This window comes from Barbatula barbatula (genome assembly GCF_947034865.1).
Source record: "Barbatula barbatula genome assembly, chromosome: 15".
NCBI lineage: Eukaryota > Metazoa > Chordata > Actinopteri > Cypriniformes > Nemacheilidae > Barbatula > Barbatula barbatula.
Window position 1 is genome coordinate 20,099,011 of NC_136778.1, and position 21,834 is coordinate 20,120,844.

Sequence of the window (21,834 nt, forward strand, 5' to 3'; positions counted from 1 at the left end):
TAAATAAAACTATAAAATTCTAGCAGCAACCCTGGCCAGGCAAACAGTGCAAAACAGTATGCAAACGATGGCGAGGTGAAAAGTGAAAGCTAACTCAGTGTCGCTTTATTATATCTCCTAGAGGTAGCATGTATAACGCGAAGAGCATAGGCCTTAATACTGAGCCCTGTGGTACACCGTACTGGACTTGCGATTTGGATGACACCTCATTGTTTATTGCTACATATTGAAAACGGTCGGCTAAATAAGATCTAAGCAATTTCAAAGCTATTCCCTTAATACCGACATAATTTCCGAGTCTTTGTAGGAGCTTGCTGTGGTCAATGGTGTCGAATGCAGCACTAAGATCTAGCAAAACTAATAAGGAGACAAAACCTCGGAAAGACGCCATTACGCAAGATGGCGCCTGTGTTCGGCTTTGCCTCTGCTCGGTCTCTGTCCTCACGTGTATTTGTGGTTTTTCTAGTGTTGTTCTTTGTTTTATCAGCACTGATGACAAATAGCTGTGTCTCAGCTGTTTTAAAATATGATCGTCACACGCTTTTCCGCATTAAGGAGACTATGAAGGACCTCTCCGTTACCTGGGCTGGGTCCTCGAAGTTTTTCCCTCCTAACATTGAATATTCTGTGTTCTGGGATCCAGGGCTGGTGTCCAGGCCAGGGGGAGAAAACAACGTGGAGGGCCACCATATCCAATTGGTACCGGAGCTTTCTGGGTCGAGAGGTGCTTGCGGTCAATTCCTGTCTGCAAGGTGTCGTGTGCGCCTCTGTTGCTTTGGAGTAAGGTTAGTCAATCGGACCTGAGCTTCCTGACTCGGCGGCCCCGAAATCCATTTCCGCGTGAGCGGATTCTGAGTGCTGTGACATACCAGCGAGCAAATGCCGACCCATCGGAACGTGCCCAGCTGGCGCGATTTGCTCTGTTTAATGCGCGCTCCATTGCCAACAAGGCGTTTATACTCAATGATTTATTTACAAAGGAACAAATTGACTTTATGTTCCTAACTGAGACTTGGCAGCAAGATATGGAATACACTCATCTCAATGAACTGTGTCCGCCGGACTGTTCTGTGTATGGGACACCGCGTGTGTCGCGGCGAGGAGGCGGGCTCGCACTCGTGTACCGGGACCGTTTCTGTTGCAGGTTGATAAATTCAGACTCTTTCGACTCCTTTGAGCTACAGATGACTAAGGTTGGAAATACTGATTCATTTTACTGTGTCTTAATTTACCGACCTCCTGGTTCTGCTCGCTTGTTTTTAGATGATTTTGCAGAGTTTTTATCATCAATTATCAAACTTGAAAAAGTATTGATACTTGGGGATTTTAACTTGCATGTTGATGACTCTTCATGTTCTGTGGCATCTGAGTTCTTAACACTCACTGAATCATTTCATTTTAAACAATGTGTTTCTGGGCCTTCACATATAAAAGGTCATACTCTGGACCTTGTTTTTTCATTAGGTCTGTGCATCAACCAATTGAGTGTTATGGACATTAATGTGACAGATCACTGTTGCATATTTTTCAATCTGTCTTCTAATGTTGACTGTCTTCCTTGTAGACCGATGCTGAAAAGACGCATTATTACTCAAGCCACAGCTGAAAAAATTTCTGAGTCATTTGACCCTAGTTCTTTTATTGATTGTAGTGATGCTGACGATTTTTTTCAGTCATTTAATAATCATTGTCTGTCGGTTTTAAATTTAGTTGCTCCCTTGAAAAGTAAAAGCACATTCCCAAATAATATTTGCCCTTGGATGAATGATGAAATAATGTCTTTCAGGAGAACGTGCCGTAAAGTTGAACGTTTATGGAAATCCACAAGTCTGGAAGTACACAGATTGCATCTGAAGGAGCTTATCACATTGCTAAATGTTAAGATAAAACAGGCAAGGTCAGATTATTTTACAAATCTTGTAACTCAGAACAAGAATAATTCTAAGGTCCTGTTTGATACAATATCTAAGATAGTATCTCCCCTTGCTTCCCAAGTGCCTGTACACTCTAAGAGTGATTGCAATAGGTTTTTACATGCTTTTGTAAACAAGGTGCAAGATATTAGAATGACTATAAATCCATCTCTTGATGTCATATCATGTGGGTCAACTGCCTCATATTCTTGGGATACTTTTTCACCTATCACTCTAGATGATATTATGAGCCTATTAAGTAAAGTAAAACCATCTGCAAGCCCGCTCGATGTATTGCCGACTTCGTTGCTCTTAAATGTGTTTGATTTACTTGGACCATTTGTTGTTAAAATGATAAACCTTCCCCTTTTCAGCGGATCAGTCCCCAGTCATTTTAAACAAGCAGTTGTCAGCCCTTTACTAAAGAAACCAAATTTGGATTCTTCTGTACCAACTAATTACAGGCCGATATCTAAAATGCCTTTTTTATCTAAAATTCTTGAGAGAGTGGTCGCTGGCCAGCTGACTACATTTCTTGATGGAAAAAAAATATATATACTTGATAAATTTCAGTCAGGTTTCCGGAAAAGTCATTCAACGGAGACGGCGCTTCTTAAAGTATCAAATGACATTCTGATGGCTGCTGACTCAGGACAGTACACGGTGTTGATTTTACTTGACTTATCGTCTGCGTTCGATACATTGGACCATACGGTCCTGTTAAATCGGTTACGCAATGAAATGGGGTTTTCTGGTGATGTTCTTAGATGGTTTACCTCGTACCTGACTGACAGATCATTTTGTGTGTCTATTAACAACATTCTGTCAGATATGACCCCTCTGTTATATGGAGTTCCTCAGGGTTCGGTTTTAGGTCCTCTTTTGTTTTTGTTATATATTAGCCCTCTTGGTGAAATAATTAGAAATTTTAATACTGTGTCTTATCACTTTTATGCTGATGAAATTCAGTTGTACTGCACATTCAATGAATCAGAGTTCGGAAAATTAACAGATTTGTTGGAATGTCTGTCTTGCATTAAGACTTGGTTATATAACAATTATCTACAACTAAATACAAAAAAGAGAGAAACTCTGATCATTGCTCCAGAACAAAAAATTCCCCAAATCAAACAACACCTACACTCCTTGGACTCCTCCGTCCAGACGAGCCTAAGAAACCTTGGTGTTCTGTTCGACCAATCAATGTCTCTAGATGGTCATTCTAGACAGCTGGTCAGAAGCTGTTTCTATCATTTGCGAAATATCTCTAAATTGAGAACAATACTGCCAAAAACTAATATGGAGATGATCATTCATGCTTTTATTTCTTCACGGTTGGATTATTGTAATTCTCTTTTTATTTGTTTTAACAAATGTTCTCTCAAACGTCTCCAACTGGTCCAAAATGCTGCAGCCAGGCTTTTAACGGGAACAAACAGAAGGGCACACATTACTCCAATTTTATTTAGTCTCACTGGCTTCCGGTAAAATACAGAATTGATTATAAAATTTTAATTTTAACTTTTAAAGCAATACATGGACAGACACCTCAATTAATCGCAGACATGTTGACCCCCCACTCTTCTTCTCGCATTCTTCGCTCCTCAGGTCAAAATCTCCTGATGGTACCTAAAACCCGCCTTAAAACTCGGGGAGACCGCTCCTTCCAGGCAGTTGCTCCAAAATTGTGGAACGCACTGCCCTTGTCGTTGCGTGTGGCCGATTCTATTGATTCTTTTAAAAAACAGCTGAAGACACTACTGTTTAGACATGCTTTTAGTTGATTGAGCTTTTATGTTTGTTTTTATGTTTGTATGATGCTTATTATATTGTTTTGCTTGCTACATGTAAAGCACTCTGTGATTCTTTCTGTGATGGGTGCTATATAAATAAAGCTTACTTACTTACTTACTTACTATAAACAGATCATTTGTTACTCTGATCAAAGCAGTCTCTGTTAGGACTCTGTCCTTCCTGTCTCGAGCTTTCTGGCTCCCTGGGCAGAGTCATGACATTGCCACGTCTTTCGGGTTTCTGTTGTGTTATGTGTGGAGACATGTGGCTTTATGTTGTTACTTAATGCCATGTGTCTTCCTGTTATGTCTCTCAGCCCCACCCTCCTATCTCCTGTAATTTCATTAGGGTTTCATTCCCATCGTCTGTTTTGTAATTCACCTCGTTAGTGTTTCATTCCCATCAGCTGTCACCACTCTCCCCATGTAATCACTCCTCGTTAGTGTCTCCCTTTATATGGTCTCAGTTTCTCTCTGTTCAGTGTTGGTGCATTGTCTTTATCTATTGTCTAATGTTTGTGATCACTGGATGTCTTGCTGTTCTGTGGACTTCGTGTTTTGGATTACCTGTTTCTAAGTTTGTGGATTTATATAGTTTTTCCTGTAGACCACGTTTTGTCCCCATAGAGGGAAGTGTTTGTTTTTCTAGTTTTGTTCACATTTAAATAAAATTTGTTTTATCTAACTCCTCGTCTGCCTGCATCTGGGTTCTGTCCAAACCATTTCGTGACAGAATGCACCAACCCGTAAGAACCCAGCAGGCGGCGATTTTCCCTGCAAGGCCTCGCCAGCCTGGTCCCCTCTCCAGCATTCGCCAGGGGAACTTGGACCGGGACGAGTACCTGGACAGGTTCCTGGAAGCCGCAGTAGAGGAGCTCTTCGGGGAGGAAGAGGTGACGGCGGCGTTCAACAGCGGACTGAGGGTCCCCCTATCCCCTGCGGAGATTAGGAGGCTGAGACCGCTTGGCTTCGAGGGTGTGCTCCAGTTCGCCATGAGCCGACCGGAGCCCAGTGTCTCCGTCTGTCCGAGGTTGTCTTCTCCGTTGGGCCCCATCCCCGAGGATCACACCCTGGAGCTTGGGGTGGTGACCACCACCGCACCATCAGCCTCGGACCCTGCAACCTCTTCACCACCTACCAGTCTTCAGGGCAAGCGTGGAAGGAGAGAGTCCTGGGGGTCCTCTTCGGAGGCCTCCAACGCGGAGCCAGCCCCGTCCTTCACCTCCTTCCTCCAGCCGACTACCAGGAGATTGGCTCGGCAGAAGAGGAAGAGGCAACGGAGTGGGGCACGTAACCCAGCCCAGCCGGCGCTCCTGCCGGTTCTCCAGCCGGGTTCACAGCCAGCGATCCAGCAGGCGTCCAGACCTGCCTCTCCGCAGGTTTCCAGACCTGCCTCTCCGCAGGCGTCAGGACCTGCCTCTCCGCAGGCGTCAGGACCTGCCTCTCCGCAGGCGTCAGGACCTGCATCTCCGCAGGCGTCAGGACCTGCATCTCCGCAGGCGTCAGGACCTGCCTTTCCGTAGGCGTCAGGACCTGCCTTTCCGCAGGCGTCAGGACCTGCCTTTCCGCAGGCGTCAGGACCTGCCTTTCCGCAGGCGTCAGGACCTGCCTCTCCGCAGGCGTCAGGACCTGCCTCTCCGCAGGCGTCAGGACCTGCCTCTCCGCAGGCGTCAGGACCTGCCTCTCCGCAGGCGTCAGGACCTGCCCTTCCGCAGGCGGCCGGACCTGCCCCTCCGCAGGCGGCCGGACCTACCCCTCCGCAGGCGGCCGGACCTGCCCTTCCGCAGGCGGCCGGACCTGCCCCTCCGCAGGCGGCCGGACCTGCCCTTCCGCAGGCGGCCTTCCAGCCGGTGCCTCAGCCAGTTCTCCGGCCGGCATCACCTCAAAGCTTTTTTCCCCCTTGGACACACACCTCTCCCTAGCCCCTTCAAGTCCCCGCCGGTCTCGTCCGGCTGCTTCAAGTCCCCGCCGGTCTCGTCCGGCTGCTTCAAGTCCCCGCCGGTCTCGTCCGGCTGCTTCAAGTCCCCGCCGGTCTCGTCCTGCTGCTTCAAGTCCCCGCCGGTCTCGTCCGGCTGCTTCAAGTCCCCGCCGGTCTCGTCCGGCTGCTTCAAGTCCCCGCCGGTCTCGTCCGGCTGCTTCAAGTCCCCGCCGGTCTCGTCCGGCTGCTTCAAGTCCCCGCCGGTCTCGTCCGGCTGCTTCAAGTCCCCGCCGGTCTCGTCCGGCTGCTTCAAGTCCCCGCCGGTCTCGTCCGGCTGCTTCAAGTCCCCGCCGGTCTCGTCCGGCTGCTTCAAGTCCCCGCCGGTCTCGTCCGGCTGCTTCAAGTCCCCGCCGGTCTCGTCCGGCTGCTTCAAGTCCCCGCCGGTCTCGTCCGGCTGCTTCAAGTCCCCGCCGGTCTCGTCCGGTTGCTTCAAGTCCCCGCCGGTCTCGTCCGGTTGTTTCAAGTCTCCTCAGCCTGTCCCACCCTTTTCTGGTGTCCCCAAGGTTTGGCCTCCCATTCCCCCACCCCCCCTCCCATGTTTGTTGTTTTTGTTGACCCACCCGAACCCCTTCATAGCCTCCCTTATGTTCCCCTTAGTTTGTTCTGTGTTGTGCTTGTGGTGTTTGTCTTTGTGCTTTGGTGTTTTGGCCCGCTGAAGTTTCTCCCTTGAGACGCCATGGGGCGTTTCTGGGAGCGGGGGTAATGTTAGGACTCTGTCCTTCCTGTCTCGAGCTTTCTGGCTCCCTGGGCAGAGTCATGACATTGCCACGTCTTTCGGGTTTCTGTTGTGTTATGTGTGGAGACATGTGGCTTTATGTTGTTACTTAATGCCACGTGTCTTCCTGTTATGTCTCTCAGCCCCACCCTCCTATCTCCTGTAATTTCATTAGGGTTTCATTCCCATCGTCTGTTTTGTAATTCACCTCGTTAGGGTTTCATTCCCATCAGCTGTCACCACTCTCCCCATGTAATCACTCCTCGTTAGTGTCTCCCTTTATATGGTCTCAGTTTCTCTCTGTTCAGTGTTGGTGCATTGTCTTTATCTATTGTCTAATGTTTGTGATCACTGGATGTCTTGCTGTTCTGTGGACTTCGTGTTTTGGATTACCTGTTTCTAAGTTTGTGGATTTATATAGTTTTTCCTGTAGACCACGTTTTGTCCCCATAGAGGGAAGTGTTTGTTTTTCTAGTTTTGTTCACATTTAAATAAAATTTGTTTTATCTAACTCCTCGTCTGCCTGCATCTGGGTTCTGTCCAAACCATTTCGTGACAGTCTCTGTACAGTGATGTGCTCTAAATCCAGAATGGAAATCTGTCATTCCTTTGGAGGAAGGAACATAATTGAGTTGAGACTACTTTTTCCAGAACTTTAGATATAAAGGGTAGATTCGAAATAGGTGTCAGGGTTGGAGTCGGAAGAACCCAATTGCAGGCAGTAATGAAGGGGTTAACTAGAAAACTTTAATAATAAAAGACAAAATAAACACCCAAGTGGGTGTTACAAAACAAGAACACAATAAAACACGAAATACTGAACAGAAAAACTAAACACTCGACAAGAACTTTAACTACAAAACACCTAGACAAAACAGAACACTCACATAGACAAACAAAGGGTAATTAACAAGGAGCAGGTGTGGGTAATGAAACACTGAGGGGAAGCTAACGAGGAAACAAGAGGGGCGTGGTCAGAGACGAGACCGGAGAGAACGCACATTATGTCAAGGCTGACAATAATATGTCTCTCCACACAAAACACGTGGCCCTGTCATGATCCTGCCACTAGACTATGAAATCAAGACATGAGAAGGCAGAATCATGACAATGGGTCTGTAGTTAACTAGTTCTCCAGGGTTCTCCAAGTTTCAACATGGCCTTACTCTTCACCACTATGGTAACACCCAAAAAAATCACAGACAACAGAAAATCTTCTGAATTTATCTGCACACAAATACAATAGCACTTTAACAATTTTCAATTCACAAAAACAAAATCCAGTCATAAGAGCAAAGCATGCTGGGAACTCAATCCGTTTTGTAGTTTAGTAAGTCAATTGTTGTCCCAACACAAATGGACTAAGTTATGTCAAAGAGTCAGTTATTTATGTCACTATTACACATTGAAATTGTGCTTGAACAAGAAACCAAGACAAATGTGTTATATCAAACTATATTGATTAAGTTAAAACAAACAGCCTTTAAAAATAATTTGTGAGTGTTCTGGCTTATTTGAATAATGAAGAACAGTCGGGCAGCTAGTTTGGATCGATATGCCAAGGTTTATCAAGAGGGCAAAACTAGAACGCGATTGAAGGCAAAGATCAAAATCAAACAGTCCAGGCAAAACAAGTGGACACAAAGAGCAATGGTTTAAACACAGATAAAATATACATTTGTGTATGAATAAATATACTGGGTCTTTAATAAAAAGAACCATTTGTGGAATTGGGGCTTTACCCAAATCATATTATTCCTTTTCAGGCCACATACAAAGACCTCATGGCTTTCTTTTAAATCTGCACCACAATATTATAATATCCACTATTCCACTCTCAACCCAGAGAGCTTCTGTGTGTGTTTGAAAGGATCACCAGAGTTCAATCCTGAAACGGCCAGATAATTGAAAAGGAAAATCCATTGAATGTGTGGCCTGTATCACTTACATCTGTGGTCTTGGTGGGTGGCAGACGGCATGTTTGACTAAAGACCCACCACAACCACGCAAACAGAGGAAATCTCAGATTCCAGAAGACCCGAGAGAGCAAACAACACTTTCGACCAGTGCTGGCCGAGCATCTTGAGGTCCCAGACTTCTGCTGTCAGTAGCTTATTTATATGGAAAATAAGTGGTGCATATTAAAAGTAGCCGAATAAAATTTAACCTTTGTGTATGTTTATATTGTGGCTGGAAGGATTTTTGTAAAGCTCAGCACTGTGCAACAGCCACGTCTTGAATTGAATGTCACACGAAATAGGAAAACTGTATTTAATGCACCATTACAGATCACGTCGGATAGTCTGTGGCCTATAATATTTCTAATAATATCTTTTGGTGACTCAATCCTATATTTTTTTACCTTCCTCTTTGACCTTGTAATCATGTTATTTACTCTCTGACATCGTCACAGACGCCAGGATAGGGATCCTAATAAAATGCAGAAATTAAATTCACATTTATTTCTTGTCCATTGCTACAAACAGTTTTACAGAAAACATTTCAGTAGCCTACTGTCATGAAGTATCATGTACTATATTGTTAAACACTTGACTCTAATTTGAATATCTTTACATTAAAGCTGCTTAAAAACAATATTCTGGAAATACAGCAATTGAATTTAAAATGTATATAAATTTTATATTCACATACATCACTGCATGACATAGTTAATCTTATAACCAAATGGATGTTCGTTAAGGGCCAAACCGATGGAAAAGGACAGTGTTCAGAAAGCATCCCATACAGCACATACACGTTGACATAATATTTTACTGATCTATGGCTATTGTTGATGTGAAGTGCCACATTTCTTATCATTGACACATGCACATTGTTGAACTTGCTTCTAGGGAGAAAGTTAAAGGCTGTAACTGTAGAATCTTTCCTTTTATAAATAAAATAATACAAATTGCACTGGTGACATAGAAAAAGTGAAGTTAGTTTACGTCTCACTTGAGTTATGTTTATGAGTAGATTAATGTGATTATTAAAATATTTCTTTAGGATATTGTTTCTGGTGATGATGTGCATGAACTTCACATTTTCACAAAATACCAAATTACATTGATGATAAGCATTCTGTGTTGAGTGTAAACTTACATATATCTAATGTACTATTGCTCTTTTGTGACATATCGCTTATTGCTCCCTGAACTCTTTGTAAGTCGCTTTGGATAAAAGGGTCTGGTAAATGACTACATGTAAATATTTTGATCAGATCATTTCATTTTTTATATAATGATCTATATTATTTAGTTTTATAACATTTTTATATGCCAACAAGTATGTCTATTTATTTCTCCTAAGGATGTATTAGAAAGGGCAGTCTCTTTTTGTTTCACCTTAAAGGGTACAAGAAATCAAGCAGAACAATCTTTGTATTTGTTTTAATAGTTTGCCACTTGCAAAGCATCAGAAAGTACATCGAATAATAATAAACATAAACCTGTGTTAGGCCTACTCTCAAAAAAGTTGTGTGACAACATGATTTCCCTTTTTAAGTGTCCTAATGGATTCTGTATAGTGCACCATCTGAATGGATAATCAGTTCAAAGCGTCAACACAATAAATACTGTACAATCACAAGCCCAAACACTAATTCAGAAAATGACAAAAATACTGTTCTTGCCATTAATGTTACATGGCCATGGAAAACAATCCCGCTGTAACATTATCAGCAAAAATGTCATTTGAATAACATTAAATAAAGTGCACATTGAATTAGATTTCTGGAGCAAGCAGCTGACCTGCAACAGTTCAGGACCAGGCATGATAAACAACCACAAAATGAACACACCAAATGCACATTCGCAGATCAACGTCCGCTAAAATGCACATGGACATCATATAAAGTACAACATTGTAACAATCCATATTCTTAAATATTCTCTTGTCTGCTATTTCTCATTTGGAAATCATAGAATAGACTCTATCAAAAATCTAAATGAACTTATAGAAATTTACCCTGAGTTGACACTGAAAATATGCCAATTCACTCACAAACATGCTCATAAAACTAGTTTGGAAACAAGTGAATATAGAGAGAAAGCATATCGGAGTAAGGTCTTGAAAACATTAACAATAACATCTTTGACTGTTACAACAAATACATAAATACTCAAATATTATGTCCAAGTTCAAGCAAACAAATGTGATCTGACTGTATTTGATTCATGCTTCCAATAGTCGTAGCAACATTGTAATTGAAGCAAATGCAGTGGTTATAATATCTAAGACCTAATATGAACTTGAAAAAAGACATAAGTTTTTAGAAATCTTTAAGAGAAAATGAATACGCCATTTTTGATATTCTGCCAATATTTTTGACTAGGAAAAAATATATATAATAAAAAAAGATATTTGACACAAATTCAATGATCTTTTACCGTCACCTTTAAATCAAATGGCATTGACTATGTTAATACATTTGTACAAAATATCACGTTGCTTTCTGAATACACAAGATGCTCTTTGGAACATTCTTAAATCTCAAAGTTTTGTCAACAAAACAAAATAGGGACGTACCAGCTACTAAAATAAATCTGTGTTTCACTTATTTTGTTTCATTGGTGATTAAAAGATATGTACAAAAATACGGTGTTTAAACCACTGGAAGGATTTTTCAAACATTACACATTTTACACAAATACTGTTTATACACTCGCATCATTCAATTATGAACCATATAAAACCAAAGCCACAAAACTCAAAAAGTTACAAAAGCAGCTACTTGGCAAGAAGCAATGCACAGTTACAGCAATGGGTCCCACAAGACCTGAGCACCATGGCAGAATGCAGATGGCGGGGACGGTAGACAGTAGTTTGGTGCTTTAATATTCTCTGGCCTCCTCCAGTTCGTTCATGTAGACGTCCTGGTGTGGGTTCTCCGTGCAGTGCAGGCCATTATTTGGCGGGCGCACAGCATGAAACCTGCTCCAGTCTCCTTTGCACAATATCCAGGGAAGAACGTCCACCTTGAAATGCAGCTCCGGTGAGAATTCTGTGCTTATGAGGTTGGGGATACCTGCCCCCTTGCCCCTAGTGATTAGCTGCCTGTGATCGTCATAGCAACAATGCTGGACAGCAAGTGTGGTGGCATTTCCCGTGAGAGTGGAGCGCAAGCAGGTGCGTGCAGAGGGCTTGTAGATGTCCAGCCGTTCTTTAGGACCGCTAGCATCCCGCCATTGGAAGGACCGGTCACGTCCCACGTCCAGCAGGTTCATATTGCTGTTGGAGACCTCTGAGGGATAGTTGCAAGGGCAGCTGGGTAATTCAGTCAGGACCTGCTGTAGGTAATTCTGGAGGAAATCACTCTTACAGTTTAACCACTTCTCACAGCTGTCAACATCTGCAGAATAACCAGACAGGTTACACGTTAGTTAAGTCAACTGTTTGATACAACAGTAAAGCTTAATTCAACACTTACCAGTGCCAAAGGGTTCTGTACCATTCTCCATCTCAAATGGAAAGACTTCAGCCACACTGTTTAAATCACCTGAAAGAACGACAATTACTTAAAAATATTTTCACTTAGATACAAGAAAGAGATTGTATAAGTCATACTAACCTGGGCATGGGGCAAGGTCACAGCTTTGGGACTCAGTTGATGTGCAGAAATCGCCGCATGAACGTGAACGTGTCTGGTTTCCATGGCCACAGGTGACACCGCAGGGGGTCCACGCACTCCATTCCCCTGTCTCTTCTGAGGAAAAGGCATTTTTTGTTAAAATGTGTGCTAGCAAGCAGCACTCATATGTTTGCTCAGACTTAGCAAACTCCAAACACAAAACATGTTCAACTTTGGTGAGATCTTAAAATTTTCTTCAAGTAAACCACATTCAGAGCTTTTTATTTTTTTGTTTTTTCATTTGTATTATGTTTGGCTTTAGGCTATGCAATTGATAAAAACAATTATTAAAAGGAATACAGCAGCTTTAGGATTTTGCGATGTGTTCTCTCAATTAAATTAGTAGAATTATTATTTTAATGGAACGTTCTTTTTGCAAAAGCCAAATGCTTATTTTCTGTAAGCTGCTGCCAATTATTATTTTGTCTGTATTCTGCCTATTGGTTGATGTCTCTCACTTAGATACAGCCACGTTGCTCTAATATATATTCCATGATCGTATTAAAAACAACCTGAGTAAATCTCTTCTGTGATGTTTTTTCATGTGGCAAGTATTTTTTTAACATGGACGTTATCCAAATTTTATCAGACCACACTCTCGTTTGACTTCACTTTCTTGTCATCTGTTCTTTACATGTCCATAACAACCAACTCTTCATTTTTCGTTTGGATAAATAAGTAATTTAATTTAAGTAATTATTGGTTTAGGACTTTTTTTTTTGTATTTATTTGTTTATAAAAGGTGATTAGAAAGTTGAATTGCGCCAAAGGCTATCCGTTAAACCACCTGATAATAATAAATAATATTTATCCATTCAAGCAATATATAATATTTTAAAGGGCAAATATTCGTACAAAACAGAAACGCAAATAAACTGCTGAAATAAGGTCAGTATTCATGCTTTGTATTTACATTCTATGAATTAAACTATGCTTTGTATTTACATTCTATGAATTAAACTATGCACAATATAATGCAACAGTCAATTTAAGAACAAAGCTAATTTTATTTTAAACAGTTTAATACGGAGAAGCATTGACATTTAGACCTTTGTTTCTGTGATTTTGACCTGCAACAAACATGATGTGGGAACAGTTAGCTATTTAGGTTAAAACTATGGACTCGCTAACTTTACCATTTTTAGCCAGTGATACCTTGCTGAAGCACATTATGACATTAAAATTCATTTTAGCAAATGGAAATTGTAAGTTCAAGGGTAGGTTCATCCCAACATCAAATTTGTGTTATTTTTTAACAAAAATGCTATCATTTTGTAATGTATACATTGTATAATGTAGCCTAATGTTAGAAGAAAGATTACAGAAAAATTATTTACAACATGAATTCACCATGCAACCATACAATATCATTGATTAATAAATTAAGTGTATCATCAATAATGTATGTAAAAATATATATTTTTATGTATAGATATATTTTACCAAGGTGACAAGGATCACTCAGTGGCTTTGTGTCAAACTCAAATGCAGTTAACTTTACGTTAACTTGTTTGACCAGCGAATGTGTGGAAATGTGCTTTATGTCCGTCATCATTAAAACGCCGGCATCACCGTTTCAATCAACAGTTTACAATTTTTATGTAGCTATATGGTTGCTGTTTTCCTGTTGTAAAATAAATTTGGCCAAAATCTGATTTAGAAAAGATAACATCCTACTGTGTGCACAGGCTATTAAGTGCAGATAAATGCTAGCCCTCCCTCCAGTCCCAAATGTCTAAGATCTGAAATACATAATAATACATAAAAAATTGACATAATATTTTTTCGTAAAGACAACACTGTACTGTATTAAAAGGAAAACAAGACATTATTTAGTGAAAACATTACCCTTGAAAGACGGTCCACAGCTGCTGTGGAATAAACTGCGCAGTTCAGAAAGACTGGGTTGAGCCGTGAGGTTTAACTGACAGTTCGGGCGTATCCAACAATATGTAGTCACAAGCTCTTTTTAACCTTTCATTGTCTAAATATTTGTAAAACAGGCAGACAGACGTTTAGGGTGACCAATAGCATTGATTTAATTAAAAACACCACCATAAAAGGGCAAAGAGGCCTGTGCTATGTACAGGTTAAGCCTATCTGTGCACGTGCCTGCACCTAGCAACCACCAATCAATGCTTAAAAAACACTGAAAGCACCCTAGCAACTGAACAGCAACTCATTAAAAGCACTCAAAACATCCAAGCAACATCAAAAGCACAAAATACCTTTGCATCTTGGTATTATATTTCTCATTAGAAAGCACCACTTTTTCCTCAACACAATGTAAAACCATTGTGCTAGGCGAGGAAACAAAATTTGTAGGCATGAAGTTCATCACTTTTTGCCTGTTAAATGAAACTTTCAACCTTTTTATATAGGTTTAATATACAGTAGATAGGATTATCATATAAATTTTTCGAGGCGGAGATCTCCGTACTGTGTTCTGTAATACAGAGCATAGATTAAAGAGTAGCATGTATAAATATGGGACTGAAATCTGGGTGTTAATGGTATTGCACACATTATTTATAGACAGACTGGCAGATGATTAAAAGGTGGGGTTGGTTCAGTAAATGCTAGTTTAAGAGGTTATTTAAAGTGGGAATAAGAACCAGATCTATGGGGTCAAGTTTTGGTTAACTTCTTTGTGGTAGATGCCATTAGAGCATCATGATGCAAAAAGCCTGTTCCCCCACAGATGGCCATTCAATAGGGATCGTGTCTTAATATTTGTCAAGCAACATGTAAATTACAAAAACATTATTATGAAATAGATGATGTTTCACAAATAGTTTAGAAAAGCTCTTAAGTGTGTTAAATACATTTTTGAGGACCCGTCTTAAATATGGACATCTAATGTGATTGGATGAATAGACCTTGGTTTCTGAAATATTCAAAAATCTTCTTCACTGTAATCCTGAATAAACAATGTCACTCCTTGGATGGGTGAGTAAGGCCAGTTTTACTTTGCGTAAAAACTCTTCACATACACAACAACATTGTCAAATCTGCGTTTCCACAGATCTTTGAAAGGAGACAACAACAGCGTCCTTTAGAAAAACTTTTTTCATTTCCCCCGAAATGCTGTTGTTCTATAGCCGAATAGCCAAAAAGTTTTTAGAAAAGCAAAAGTTTTTAGTTGAAACATTGTCTTGAAAACGGCCTCTAAGTCAGCAGCAAATTCCAAGTAAACTTTAAATTGAATCTGATTAGGGTCATTTCTCAAGTCTACCCTCCATACTCAGTACTCCACTCTATCCTTCCACAAGGTTAAGTAAAAATGTATAATCTATTGACATTCGAGACCTTCTCAAAGCGGAAATTGTAGAACAAGCACATTAAACTGCACAGTCATGATCTGTGCTCTCTTTAGACACAAGAAATCATTCAAGTAAGCTTGAGAGCTGGATTTAAGACTCAATCAGTCTTTCCTTGACCACTCCAATTAAACCCTTATCTCATTTCATCCTTATGAGCAATGTAATATGATCGCTCTACACCGAAGAGTGTGCAATTCCCACCGTGATAAAACAACAGAGTAATGTGATTGTGTGGCCTTGAAAAGCCTAGAATTCTTGAACAGGCTTAAAAGACCAGCCGCTGTGGGCTGCAAGTGGGGGGAATGAAGGGCCTGGGGCCCAACCCGCGGGATATAAAGTAAACGATGACCTCTCTCACTCTGTGTTCCTGATCTGTGCTCTAATTGAAGACAACCATGAGCTTATTTGTCCAACAGAATGTCCTCACGCTGCCATTAGTGAGCGGACCGGGCCAGTCTTCAAACGGTGGTGTTTTCCACCAAGTGGCACCAGTGTTTACTTCAAAGATCCGACACATACAAATAAAACCCAGCGGCTGAGAGTTTAGTCTGAATCAATTATGCGAAACAAGCCTCAGCACACTGTAAGTTCACTTGCCAACCTTGATGTGTCTCATTTCTTTTAATCACTCTTCAAATCACTTTTGAACGTAATTCAACTTCTGCTTTTAAACCTTATTTTATTCTTTCAGTCCTCTCTATTTTGACAAGGTTGATCATGCCATCTTTTATTAATCTATTTAACTTAATAGTTGTTATCCCCAAAAACAAGATTTTACATCTCTCTACGACCTTTGCGCGTGGTTGCTCAATTCTGCAGCCACATTTTTTGTTCCAATACCTTCGTAATAAGCATGTGACATTGCTCTGGAGGCTTAAAGGAAAAATGCATCATGACAGTCAGAGATGTGTATACATAGATGCCACATTTGACTGCCTCGGACATAATAAACATGGCCGGGTTGCCAGGTTTGTGTAACTAAAGAAGCCCACAATTATCTCAAAACTAGCCCACTGACCCTAGCCAAAATACCCAAACTCAAAATATGCCACCTATAATACGTATTTTACAGTCACTGTTATGCATTCTTGTAAGCCACTATTCTGCAATAAGATGTTGGGGTTAAATTAACCCAGAAAAGTTTAACATTTGACCCAACAATGGTTTAAAATAACCTAACATGTTGGATTGAAACAACCCAGCCTATACCAACATGGCAATGATTTATAAGTACCCCAAAAACAAAAACTGGCAACCCTGTGGCTTGGACTGTTCCAATATGGCGGACAACTTGCATATTTCAGCCCATAGAAACAGCTGATAATGAGCCATATACAGTATGTGGCATTATGACAACACTGATGGCACATCTGCTTTAAATAAAATAGATAAGCCAAGAAAGCAAAATCTACGAATTCTGAGAATGCTCACCATAGTGGATTATAGCAGGAGTCAATGGTTCTTCCCAATTTCCTCCCATACCACTAGGAAGGGGCTCGCCACTGTCATACTCCACTATGTAGTCGTCCTCTTCCTCCATAGGTTGGCCTGTACCATCCTCATCTGAATCGGCATCCGTGTAACCCCAGAACAAAGGCCAAAACAGCTTTTTCCCTCCTAGCCAGTCTACAGAAGAGGAGGAAGATGTAGGCCAGTCGTCATTCCATTCTTTAACAAGGTCCACTTCTGCTTCCAGGGGAGGGTCAGCCAACACCTCAATAGTCACCTACAGCCAACCAGATTACAACTGAAAAAACTTGTTGTTTTTTCTTTGTATAAAGCTAATGAAGGAAAACAAGTCAAATCATCCAGTCTGAGTAATGATACGCTTTGTGTCTGGAGAAAAAGTGAATGTCAGCAATGAGTCGATGACAATGAGCCTCTTGATTTGAAGTTAAGATCAATATCAAATGAATGAGAATTATTTCAACCTCACCGCAAAATGAAATTACTTATTACACTTAATTACCTCCTGTCAGGAGTGATTAGTCACTATGGATGAGATAGTCCATATATTGAGATGTGTGCCCTTGCATGCTCTCACCTGAATGTTGGGGTTTTGAGAGCCAATATCAGCATTCACCAGTTCGGGGAAGTTTTTGAGGTCTAGAACAAAAGGTTTGGATTCTTCCTCGGGCTCAGGCTTAGGTAGGACAACTGTGGAGTGATGCTGGTCCCACCTGTGTTGGTGGGAACGTGAATCTGCCAAATCAGTCTGGACCTGATTCTGCTCATTCAGGAGATTATGGTCATGGTCATCTCTGGAAGTTTTCTGAAATTGTTTATACTAGAGACAAACAGGATTGCAAAATAAGCACCAACCTGAATGGAAGCATTCTTAGAACAGTTACTAAAAAAGCACAGCCATAGTGATTTGACAAAAAAAGGTATAGTTCACCCCCCCAAAAAAAACTTTATATCAATCATTCACCCTAATTTTATTTAAAAACCTGTATGACTCTGTGGTTTTATTATGTGGAACACAAAAGAAGATATTTTGAGAAATGCCTCGGTGGGTGTGTGTTTAAACAATGGAAGTCAATAGGGGCCAATGCTCAATGTACTACGAATGATTTTTCTTTAGTTTTTTGCGGAAGAAAGAAAGTCATACAGGCTCGCAATGACATTAAGATGATCAAATGAATTTTCGCTTTTGGGTGAACTGTACCTTTAATGGCCAATGCCATTTTGCAAATAACAGAAATTAAAATGCCAAGACATGCAAAGGATGTTTGTAATAAAGTAGCGTTGATATTATTTTACAAGCTACAGTACTGTGCCTTTTCATTTTTTTAAATAAAATGCCTGCTTTTATATATCCAATCAATTCACAATAATAAAAGCCACGCCCACTATTTTTCTTATTCAATAATCTGTTTTACTCGGAAATACATCACATATGGAAGTAAATATGAAACTTCCGGTTCAAAGGGACTTCAAAGAAGGTAACGGTGTTAACCTTAAGATAATTGCATAATTGATAATTTGGAGAAAGATGTCATCCACTTTAAGGTTTGGTTTATGAATTTTAGCGACATCTAGCGGTGAGGCTGCGAATTGCAACTAACGGCTCAGTCCACCCCTTCCGGCTCCCTTTTGAAGCACTATGTGGCTGACAGAGGACTATGATGTCGTCACGTTTTCACTTCTTTGTCGAAGGAGAAAAATTATTTACGGAACACACTGTCCATTAAGGTCTACTGTAGAAACAACATGGGGAATTTCATGTACGGGGACCTGCGATGTATGTAGATAGAAATAGCTCATTCTGAAATAATAATAACTTAACGCTTTATTTTGTGTGGTCTTTATACACCCCTGAACAAATAACTGTGTATATTAAATAAATATTTCTGTCAATAGATCCTCCAAAAGAAAATACACTGGCTGTTTAAAGAATGTTCATAAACTTTAAGCAAATATTTGAAGACTATGGAAAAAGTTCTGGTGCTTGTTTCTTGAACAGATATAATTTGCAGGATTGGGTGACCTCAGAACCAGGCACTTCCAGTTAACACCTTTGTTGATTTTAGGGATTGCCTCGTTGATGGAAAAGTGGCACTTGAGCTTCTGTGGAAGGCGTCTTCTCAATGTTAGCAAGGATTTCGTTCCTGTTATTTTAGTCTCAACAACAGAAACCTTGTGGATGACTAGAATTTCATTTCCTAAGTGTTCAGAATGGAAACCAAATCTCCCTTAACATCCTTCACTTCTGCCCTAGGCCATCTCATACTACGCTCTTGTTTCTCTCTGGTATTGTTTATTGAAATTCATCGAAAAGTATCTTTATTCTCATTGCAATGTGGCCTGTTTTGCCATCTGGCTTTCTCACAATCATATTGCAGGAAATCCACAACCCTAAACAAAGCCGTATTACATTTTACATTTAGTCATTTAGCAGACGCTTTTATCCAAAGCGACTTACAGATGAGGAAACATTGGAAGCAATTATAACAACATAGGCAACAAAATACATAAGTGCATCAAACTAGTCCATTAAAGCCTAGCACACTATACAAAGCTAAGAATAGTGAGGTTAGTAAGTGTTTTTTTTTTTTAAAGAAGGAAAGGGAAGAGAATTAGGAAAAATCAATCAGCGACGTGTTGACGGAAGAGATGCATTTTTAGGCGTTTTTTAAAGATGGCAACCGAGTCTGCTGATCTTGTAGCAGCTGGTGGATCATTCCACCAATGTGGAACAGATCCAGAGAAGGTACAGGAGAGTGACTTTTTTCCTTTTTGGGATGGTACCACTAGTCGTTGTTCCTTTGCAGACGGCAGTGATCTGGCAGGAACATAGATCTGCATTAGCGAGTGGCCATGTGTCTCACCAGAGGCTGTATGTGCCTGTGAAAGACTATGAGATGCACACAGCCTCTATAGAGCTCTCTGGTGAGACACATGGACACGATCAGCTCACACCGAGCAATGTCCGAGCATTTGGGAAAGCAGCCGACAGTGCAGCCTAGATTTGTGTTTATTCCAATATCAAAGTCCCAGGACCACGCCATTTCCATACCAGTGAAGAAAAACAATAAGCTAAGACCCCCATCCCCTCTCCCTTTGATGACCCCCACTCTGTATGGAAAAACAAAAGAGACATTAGTAATACAAAACTGAGTAGCGGGACCTTTTTGGAGAGGTTAGACGTGGCCCCCTTGCACATACAAACAGGATCAAGGAGAAGAGAATGCAGGAAATTCCATATTAAAAAGAAGAGGGGCTAGAAAAAACAACTGAGGAGCTAACCTTTGACCCTGTGAGAGTGAGGGAAATTGAGAGCATCTTTTTGCACCACTATTATGAAATGCCTAATTTTTGCAATACTCTACAGTCCATGGTCAATAAAAATAAAAAAATAAAATTTTGATTTAATGTCATATGCTGATTCACAAGAAGTATAGGAAATTATTTTGAACCTACTTTGTAGTTTTTTATTACTTTGATAGAGCCCCAAGATATTCACAATGTGTCAACCACCTACAAACATTTGTAACTTAAGTTAACCGTATCCAATAGATTTTTGGAAAAGATTGTAATTATTTACAAAAGGTTATACAAGACGCAGTTGTTCCAAAATGGTACAAGAGTATAATTCTACATGATCAAAGGAATTATACTAAATTTGTCAACCCTGTTACCCTGATTGGAGGAAACTGATTATTAAAAAGTGGACAAACATCAATATTAAGTTTTGTTTTTAAGAAATAACTAGAAATGACAATGACCACACTTTTTTGTCAGTCAACGTTTTTGAAGGCAATAGCTTTATGAAAAATAGCTATATGTTCCCTTAGTCATGAAGCCATGGTAACTATACATTTACTACGATCTCACTACAATAATTGTTACGGCTTTTAATACCACATGGTTCATTTTCACAGGGAACATACAGTACAGTACCTCTTTATAATGAAGTTGTATTTGTTAACATTGGATAATAATGCCTTATAGCTAACATGAACTTCAAGTTCATTTCAATATTTGCTAACAGAGTCAAAAGTGGTAACTGCAAACATAAACACAAAATGAACATTGAACTAACAAGAAATACTTGTATTGGCCTTTCAAATAAACAAATATTATAAATGCTGAAAGCTGTAACAAGCTAGCAACCAAAAATACAACAGGTCCGTGAAATTAATAAAAATGTTTGTTATAAACTAAAGTATTGTCTATTTAAAGAAGTTGTTTAAAAGTGTAAGACTATAAACAGAAATTCATCTGCTGTCTGTTTGGGTTTTCAGTGAAAGATGCAGTTAAACACGCAGCATACTCACCTCTCCAGAGACGCCGCGTCTGAACGCAGCGCTCGCGCTCTGGTGTCTCGTTGGGAAGCTGATCGCGCGCACTATCCAAACAGCCAGCAGCACGCTGAAAAGAACCCAAGCACTTTTACCCGCTTTAGACATTTTTGAGCAGTATCTGTCCATTAAACGCCGCTTTAGCTGTTGTCTGGATTTCCCGTGGAAAGATTTGGGAATTGGCTTCCTCGTGAAGATGTTTTGCAAAGCACAAATTTTTATAGTCAGCCAAAGCTCATTAAAACGCGCGCAGGAATGAGCATTTCATAAACGTGGGGATTAAGAGCATCCTCAGCCGTACACAGTGACCCACTGTGTGTGTCCATGTGGATAGATAAGGTTTCCGTTTAAGTAGCTGTATCTGGTCTTACCCACGCATTGCTCCTCAGTCCGCACCGGCGATTTCTTTCTCACGCGTTTGCGTTTTCTTTAAGCTGCAAGAAAACGTAGTCATCGTCATCGATGGTCCATTACCCCTTTGGTAAATGTGATTATCTTGAATGCGAGAAAGACGCGCTTGAGCTGTAAACATGCGCAATGAGTGTTGGTGATCCATAGAGTCAGTGTGTGGGAGGAGAAACTTCTCAGGATTCCTCCGATCAAGTCTCACATGTGTCAGAGATGCTCGTGTGTGTGGCAGGTGTGGGGAAAAAAGCTCCGTTAACTTCTGTTTAAATGT

At 40.6% G+C, this 21,834-nt stretch overlaps 1 protein-coding gene across 1 annotated transcript; it reads right to left on the bottom strand.

The window, feature by feature from the left end:
- Positions 1–9,790: 9,790 nt before the first annotated feature.
- On the bottom strand, positions 9,791–21,751 carry ism2b (isthmin 2b). The gene is made up of 6 exons (XM_079475678.1): positions 21,132–21,751; positions 17,396–17,638; positions 16,783–17,077; positions 11,969–12,103; positions 11,828–11,896; positions 9,791–11,749 (listed from the first exon to the last, which is right to left on the bottom strand). The coding sequence occupies exons 1-6, from the start codon at positions 21,282–21,284 to the stop codon at positions 11,232–11,234; spliced, it is 1,413 nt and encodes a 470-aa protein (XP_079331804.1). The 5' UTR covers positions 21,285–21,751; the 3' UTR covers positions 9,791–11,231.
- Positions 21,752–21,834: the final 83 nt, after the last annotated feature.

What these genes read in the sequence shown, in the direction of transcription:
- ism2b (XM_079475678.1), bottom strand. Translation starts at nt 21,284, where the DNA reads ATGGACAGATACTGCTCAAAAATGTCTAAAGCGGGTAAAAGTGCTTGG. An exon ending in GACGCGGCGTCTCTGGAGAG is followed by an intron (nt 17,639 to 21,131) that starts GTGAGTATGCTG and finishes GTTTGTCTCTAG; the next exon opens with TATAAACAATTTCAGAAAAC. An exon ending in TGACCTTGCCCCATGCCCAG is followed by an intron (nt 11,897 to 11,968) that starts GTTAGTATGACT and finishes TCGTTCTTTCAG; the next exon opens with GTGATTTAAACAGTGTGGCT.